Below are 8803 nucleotides of genomic sequence, written 5' to 3' on the forward strand. Positions count from 1 at the left end.
TTGCACACAGCCATTGACCATTACCATCTGAACGCAACTGTGAAGCCCGTTTTTCAATTTCATCAAATCTCAGCTTCTTATTAGCGTTTTTGTGTCAAACACTGTCGCCATGGTTACGGGGCTGCCCAGCTATGGGACGAACTGCCTCCCGGGTTGCCAGATCATGTGCGCATATCCCCCCACGGATGCGCTGCGCCGACCGGGTATGGTCTAGTTTCTTATAATTGCAATACTGATAGTAGCCTTCTGTATGAATATTAAACTGTTGAAGTGTCATTCCTCCTAAGATAGATGATATGGTCCTATACATTTGTATAAAGTATTACACCTTAACCGTCATTCTTGAATCAAATGTCTCTTTGAGTGAATGTACCTCACTTTACATATTGCATAACAAAATACATTTGAAAATCCCTGTCAGCAGGCCTACAATGCATTGATTTCTATGATCTTATAATAATTTGTGTACACGTATAGTATGGGCTGAAAGATTACTCACATGTGAGGCGATATCTCATAGAAGCTGACACCTCTGTATCGCTCCATGTGTTGCTTGGAGTAGATCTCCAGATCTTTGTATGGATTCACCGACACCAAAACTGAGCCAATATAGGTCTGAGGCAACATATATGGACACAGGAATAAGGTATTCACCTCAACAGAAGATATGAAAATACTGTATAATCAAGAGCAGTGGTTCTCAAACTTTTCCATGTCAAGGACCCCCAAATTACCCCCATCTGGACATATATTATGCGAGGGACCCCCACACTAGTGTTAAATGTTTAAATAATATAAAAAATTTGAAAAGATTTTTCAAGATACAAAAGAAAAGTAGATTTACAAGCTCGTGACACATTGTGAGCTTGTAGATTGGCTCAGAGAGAATAATACCTGGGCACATCAGGAGAGACTACCCAAATAAAATATATACTGGAGCACACATATATTTTATAATATGGGTAGTCTCTCTCCAGAAGTGCCCAGGTATTAATATCATTCTCTTTGTGCTTGTAGATCGGCTATTTTCAAATATCCGATGTATAGGGTTACAGGAGTTAACCCATTCAATCCGGGAACGCATACTGCGTTCGGTTAATCTGATTTTGATTATGCAATATTGACATTGGGGACTGGGGACCCGCTGGAACCCCCCCAAAGGACCCCTGGGAATCCCTGAGCCTCACTTTGAGAACCGTTGATGAGGACAACAGTGATTAATCTAAATATATTACATAGATTAGGTTCTCTTTGAAGCGCCGCCGCAGGTTCTCTATGAAGGCTGCCTCGCTGGTGTAGTTCTCCAACAGCACGAAGTCCTGCACACCAACCCGGTCACGTGCGGTCAGAGCGCTCTCCATCACCAGGCGAACTCTTCCTTCAGCACCCATAGTCTCCTACAGGACCGGAGAAAAGAAGAAGAACAAAATAATGAGGGGACATGGATGGTCCAAATTATTTCTATTATTCTTTGAATGCAGACAGTTACATCTAGCTGAAAAGCAGGAGGCACAACTATCCTAATCCAATTCAGCCTGATAAATGCTACGCAAATGACATTTGAAAGAATTAAAGGGACTACACCATGAATTTTAACTTTTTCTTCTTTTTTGTGTGTTTTTGGTCTCCCCTACCTCTCTTCTATCCCCAAAAAATACCCCAGTTTGAACACTCAGGCTTTCACAGGCTTTTTTTATTTAGATTTTAGCTATATAGCAACATACATTTTTCAAAAAACTCAACCTAGGGTTTAGAACAGTGGTTCTCAAAAATAGCAGATCTACAAGCTCACAGCACGTCACTTCGTACCATGCTGCGAGCTTGTACATCTGCTATTTTTGAACATTTTTGAAAAATCTGTATAGTGTTTTTTCTTGAGCTTTCTTTTAATTATATATATATTTTTAACACAAATCTCTTCTGGGGGTCCCTGGCACAAAACAAGTTCAGATGGAGGGTCCGTGGCCAAATACATATCCTTTAGGGGGTCCTTGCCATGAAAACCTTTGAGAACTACTGATTTAGAAGGCATTTGTAGAATCGGCATCAGGGATAATATAGAAATGAACCCAAAAAATCAGCACACAAAGTAAAAAACGATTCTAACAAGCATGGCCAAGATTAAACAATGTGGACATTTAGCAAATCCCAACCGTAAACAGAGCCTAGGCTTAACTATTGTGTGATAGCAAGATAGTGTTTAAGATGTACAGTATGTACAGTGTACACAGGCCTTTAATACCAGGCAGGTTTCTGACCCCTGTGTGTGTACATGTCAACCCAATTGTGATGGCAAACATCAAAGAGCAGACAGGAAGTGATTGCCAGTCTGGAAAGTGCATTTTTTCTGATAAGCCCAAATGCCCAGAAGTAACACACTTATACACAACAACGTATGAGGACAAATGGTACATGCACATGAAGCACTCACACACACACAAAAACAGGAAAACATTAATATTATTCATTACACTTACCGTACCATGTGAAAATAGGTAAATATCCAGCTACAAGATTCAGTCCGCTCTCTCTACGTTATCGGTGATCATTAAAAGCAGAAACGTAGCCACTTTATTTCAAACATCCCTGAAGAAAAAAACTGTAACAAAGGGACTAGAATTTTTTTACTAAATACACAAGCCTCTCAGGGGTCTCATTTGGCTGGTTAACAGCAGCAAAGGTCATTATCTCTGAACATTAAGGGATGGAAAATCCTTGGAACAACAAGAAGACAACAGTGGAAGTGAGCCAACAAGTAAGACGAGAGGAAAGCATTGGGACATTTCCACTGCAACCACTCCTCTACACCCTTCCTCACCTTGGAGTATTGTTCTTCCACTATTGCAGGTGGCTTTCCTACAGTGGGTGATACAAACCAGTCAGACTTTCCAACGGATGGAACTAAAGAATGTCAGGGCCTAGCTTGGGACAGGGAATACCAGGAAATGTGTCTATTCATTCACACAGTTTTACAGTAGTAAAACTAAATACAACAGAGCCATACCTGCAGCCCAGAAGCCTGAGTTATACTTGTCACGCACCAAGCTTGTAGATCGGCTATTTTCATAGTGCAGAGTATTTCTTGACAAATACTTGCCCTCAAACAACTTCACAGACAGCTGGCCCAGGGGCCACAAGAGATTCTTACTTGGCCCTCAGCACACTGTTGCACCATCATTTTATGATTTCAGTCTGCAAGTATTCTGGTACATGCCACATAAACTGCAAATGAACTTGTCAGCACTTCAGAGCTGAATGTCTGATATGGAGTCTCAAAGTGAGCACTGGTAAAGACTCCTACCTTCATCAAAATGATCTGCCATCAGCATCATCCTTAGCATCACCATCATTATCGTCATTATCATCTTCATTTATTGTAGCCAGTTAGCTAAGCTGTTGGCTTATACCAGAGGAGGGCAACCTTTTTGGGCACATGATCACCCAGTGCCAGACAGTGAAAATCACCATTGCTTTGCATCTTATTATAGGCTGCAAACAAAGTATGAGTCAATAACTTAACATGAATAATAAAGGTAAATTCACTATCTGGGGAGAAATGTTTACGCATATTAAAACAATAATGGCTGATAATGGTTGTTTTTGTTCAACTCAATTGCTCACCTCAATAGCCCAATACCTGGTAGATGTTTAGATTCCATTTGTAACTATAACCAAGCGTCCAATTGGTTACATTTGTACACTCTTAGAAGGAGTTACAAATGGATAGATTAACACTGATCATCTTACTGTGTACCTGTCAGGTGCCAGTGAGTACGGGGCAGTGAAGTGAAGGCCCAGAATGCATCTGTTCGGTATGCAGTACCATCTATGTGCAGTACACTCAGTGTTGTACCTGTGACATATACTGTATGTAACTATTTCTATTACGGCACTTAGTAAAAAAATAAACTGTAAATCATCACAGTTGGTTCAAAATGAAGCTGTTAAGATTTTTAATTGAATGCCACATGACTTTAGAATGCATTTTAAGGTTTTATTATACAAGGCAAGCTACAGTATTAAATGGACTAGCTCCAATCTATATTTCTGAATGTTTAACCCTATGTAGTGGAACATACTCTGAGGTCATAAGCAAAACCTCTGGTGTAGATTAGCAACTAACTAGGGGCACCAAAGTTGTGGAATGACCTACAGTACCATTCATACTTAATTCAGCATCCTCATTCCTTTTTATTTCATTCTATTTTATGGTTTGTTCATTTTATTCAATGTCATTGTTTGCCATTAGCACTTAATTACATTGTTAAGAAAAGTGCTATATAAAGTTATAATTACTATTAAGGCTGGTGTTGACAAGTGCATGTGGGTGCGGTCTATTGCATAATGCCTCATAACTACAGTATGTTATTAAATGCAATGCAATGATTTACATAAGAAAACTATTTATACTTGGGATCTGCTTTCAATTTGCACACCAGCGTCTTAGGCACACACACACACACACACACACACACACACACACACACACACACACACACACACACACACACACACACACACACACACACACACACACACACACACACACACACACACACACACACACACACACACACTGTTTAGTTGATCTCCCTCTGTTGAGTTATATCTTTAAGTATTCTGGCTCAATTTAGCCACTTTCAACCTGGCGTCCCTATTTTTTCCCTAAGATTTTCAAAGAATTTGAAAAGATTTAAAAATAGCAAAAGTAGCAGATCTACAAGCTCACAACGCATGGTATCATGATGAGTTGTGAGCTTGTATCTTTGAAATAAGGCTTAAGTGGTCGGAATATATTCACATTTTGCTATGGGTAGTGCTGGCAGCATTTGAATATGAATAAACAAACAGTAGAAGGTAAACCAAGTAGATATCATACTACTCACAAACTGTGCACGAACTGAGAGATCTGTCCGCTCAACTTGCGTGAAAGTTTACATCCAAACGAATATTAGATGTTCATAATGTTAATATGGAAAAGCGTATTCTTTATTTTGACTAAAGTCGAGAGACAAACAAATGCCCCAACGAGTCACATAGCGTTAAGGAAGAACTCCTAACGCTATATGGACCAGAGCTAACCTCCAACCTACAACATGGCATAAACAAGTTACAGAATCATGAACAGCTCTGGGGATTGTGAGTAAATATGGGGTGGATCTACATTATCTTATATAGAGGGCCTGATTCAGAAAAACACAATGCTCCCTTTCTAAATGATTTCAACTTCAGCAGTAGACATGTGATTGAGAGAGATTAGCGCCACTGGCTGCAGTCGAAGCAGTGCAATCATCGGGAGAATGCGTGTTTTGGGCAGCTGTGACGCTGTGCGGAGCCAACTATATCCAGCCCGTCAGCGGGTACAGCTGTGCTTAGGCATGCGGGCATGGCACGGCACAGGTATGACAGTAGCGAATGTTCACCAGTACATTCATATTTAATGATTACACACACAGCCTATCACATGCTTAGAAACCATAGAAACCCCACTATCATCACAAACAACATTGCCTATTCCACAAAATCTAGATCAGTTGTTTTCAAACATTTTGTGACCAAGACACACCAAAGGGCAAATCAAAATCTCAAGGCATACCTGTATTTATAACTGTGCAAAATAGCCCCTATAGCATGTGCTATCGCTCTTATAACTCTGTAAACGTTTATTTTGATTTACTAATGCCCAAATGAAAGGTTTAAGCCTAAGCTCTAACTCATACTTTCGCAGATTTTCTAAAATAGCAAAAACAGCAGAAGGGACCCAAGGGACACATGGACTCTCACGGCAACATTGCGCCTCAGCAAACCATTTGGGAACCACTGATCTAGACAATTAAAGGCAATATTGAACTTGTACAGAGTATAACTCTCAGAGAAATTAAGGGATATGGGGAAGCAAAAGTCTTTATAAAGTGGCTGCAGTTAAGATACCTTAAGTAAGTGAGTAATACATAGAAAAGCCTCAGGGTAGGTAAGCCATGCAGCCTTGTTGTCATTCAACTGTAAGGGCATGTTTGTACAGTACAGTATATCACTAAACGAGAGGCTTTTAACAAGCTTTTGTAGACATATCCTCAGTTTATTTAGTTTATTTAACTCAGAGTGTAAAAATGTACCCAAATGGGTGCTTACAGGTCCACTTGGGTCCATTCAGTGGGTTGTTCCCACTCTGAGAGTTAAATGAACACTGAGGGTTTTACTGTGCAGATGACTACAAGGGAACCTCCGGGGGTTGTGTTTACAGAGGTGGTGGCAGCCGGCCGAGAGTCTAACCTAACAGTGGGGCTTGGCTCTGAGCCCCATGACTAACCTCGCTGGACCGACTACATTCACTTTGTCTTCCTTATAAGGCGTGGTCCGCCACTCTGTCCCCAGATGAGCTTTCTGCAGAACCACATCTGACTCGTCTTCTCCACCATGGATGTGCTATGAGTGTATATGGTGGAAAAATACCACGCCCCGTGCATAAGTCCATATGCACATTGAGGTTCAAGACATGCATAAAAACATATTGCACATTATGTTATTATCCTTGGTGTCTCTGTGAATGGAGATTTTAATTCAATTTGGTGATATTAAGTTAGACGGCAAGTTAGACTCACTTTTACTAACAACTCTAACAATACTCCAGTAGTCTACTATAGGAGATGTTGACCAGGATCTTACCCTGCCTTGGTACCTCATCCTGTCCCTTTCCTCCTAGGCGTAGGGTGAGTCGAGCAGGCCGTTCCCTCTTGACTCTTCGGCCGTTATCTCCTCATCAACCTCCGTCCACGAGCAACACAATCGGATGACTTATCTTTTCCCCTCCTCTCGTTGACGTGCTGTGCTTCTGTCAGTCTTTGTGTCTTTCTCTACGCCTCCCTCTCTCCCTCTCTCCCTCTGTGCGTGTCTGCCCGGTGTCCCTGTGTGGAGAAAGTGCACTAACTCAAGCAAGGCAGGAGCGCTCCTTGTTTATACCTTCACTTTGTCTTCCCATTGACAGGTCACATGAACGATTGCCTCTCTCACCATTGCTCTCTCTCCTTCTGTCTGAATCACTGCAAGAAACAAGGGCAGCAACTCCACTCACACGTCACACACTTGGATTTCAGAGAGAGAGAGAGAGAGAGGGAGAGGGAGAGAGAGAGCGAGAGGAAAAAAGAGTAAAGGGAAAGTATGCTGAATGCAAAAACAAATAAGTGCCATAGCAATGGGGAGAGTTGAAAGGTTTTGGAAACATTTGCTAAGAGCCTAAAATTGCTCTCATGTAATCAGCAATACAAAAAAGAAAAACAGAAATCACATGTCTGAGTACATTCTTTCTCTTTGCTTCCTCCCTTCGTCCTTAGAGAGGACGTCCCTCCTGCTTTTCTCCCCCTCACACAAGCTGAGACAGATTCATATTTGGAGGAGAGTTAACACAAGCGCCTTGCCAACAAAATGAATAACTCTCTCATCTGTGGCATGTCTCTCTCTGCTGTTGAAACAACTCTTCATCATCATCATTATCATTACAATATCAGTTCACTGCACAAACGCGTCAAAATTCAATTACCTCCAATTGGAGCAAAACTGTGAATAGACCTCCTGTTACTTTGTCTTACTGCTAACTGCATGTGGCTTTGTGAATATAACTAATTAAACGGTATACTGTACTGTTTAGATTTTAGATCAGAGCAGATCTCTGTCTTCCCTGTTCCCTCCCATTCAACAGTTAAGGCTAATTTATACTTTGACATATTCAACCACGCTGCTCGCTCGCCGATAACAGCTGATTTACAGGCAAAGAGGCAGCTGAAAATCAGTTATTTTCAGCAAGTGATGCGGTTGTAGGACAAAGTATAAATTAGTCTTAATTGCTCTCCAGATGGGGGTGGGTGAGCCATCTTAAAGGTCAAGGTCATGTCGAGTCTGTGAGAAGGCAGCGCCCTCCGCTGGTTACCTCTACTTCAAAGTTACTCTTACTCCTTCAGTAATACCTCACTCTCTCTCTCTCTCCCTCTCCTGCTCTTTGCCTCAAATGCCTTTCCCTTGCCAATATCATCACATATCCAAGGAATCTGAATAATGTTACCCAGATGGGGAGAGTCCCCTCCCCCTCTCGTTCTCTCACTCACCCTCCCACTTGCGTGTGCCCAGAACAGGGAGAATAAATCTCCACCCAGTCTCATTTTATACCCATGGTGTTCACTCTCTCCACCAGCTACATGCACAGTCAATATGCAGTCAGTAAGCATATTCAAGCAATAGACATGATACATAATTATGAAAGTTGCCTCTTTTACTTCCAATGGTTAAAGTATCATAGTATACTCTATGCTCATTAATTACTTTATGTCCCTTCACCTTCTCTACCTTCTAATTACACTTCCCCAAGCATTCCTTTACTGTATTTCATTGCACTGAAGAGCAATTTGATCCATAGATGGTAGAGATACAAGAGAAGGTTAAAGAGAACCACACTATTGAGCAGCTAAAGTCCCCGGTGGTGCCAATCACTCCAGACCAAAAGTCCGGCAGTTAACATCAGTAGATGTTACAGCTGTCGCATTTCGACATAATCAAAATAGACAGTTCAAAGTTGGTTTATAGCCTACTTGAGAATCCGAGGAGGGACAATTTGTGCCTTTGTGGAATGTCATCATGCTGTACACGCCTGCTAGATACAGAAAGCTTTCCATTGTTGCAGCTTGACGGTTTGTTATTGTTTACCTGGCAGTGTTAGCTCCCTTTCTTATTAAGCACCATTTATGCAATACTACTGTAGTGTATATGCCTCCAACCGTATCCACTGAGGTTCCTTGATCGAAACCCCAGGACG

At 41.4% G+C, this 8803-nt stretch overlaps 1 protein-coding gene across 4 annotated transcripts in view; it reads right to left on the reverse strand.

Moving 5' to 3' along the window:
* LOC311057721 (unconventional myosin-Ic-like) overlaps window positions 1-7152 on the reverse strand; it is a 27667-nt gene extending 20515 nt beyond the window's left edge. For 2 of the 4 annotated variants that reach the window (XR_014602000.1, XM_084074759.1), the window contains exons 1-3: window positions 6667-7100; window positions 1236-1397; window positions 500-615 (exon numbers count right to left, since the gene is read on the reverse strand). Coding sequence is in view for 1 of the 4 variants with exons in the window: in XM_084074759.1 (XP_083930885.1) it covers window positions 500-615; window positions 1236-1397; window positions 6667-6684 (296 nt within the window). In the remaining 3 variants the exon portion in view is untranslated. Of the gene's footprint in view, window positions 1-499; window positions 616-1235; window positions 1398-2477; window positions 2528-6666 lie in introns of those variants that run through there. The other 2 variants (XR_014601999.1, XR_014601998.1) reach the window with 2 other exon arrangements.
* Window positions 7153-8803: the final 1651 nt, after the last annotated feature.

The sequence above is a fragment of the Gymnoscopelus microlampas genome, assembly GCF_963454915.1.
Source record: "Gymnoscopelus microlampas genome assembly, chromosome: 12".
NCBI lineage: Eukaryota > Metazoa > Chordata > Actinopteri > Myctophiformes > Myctophidae > Gymnoscopelus > Gymnoscopelus microlampas.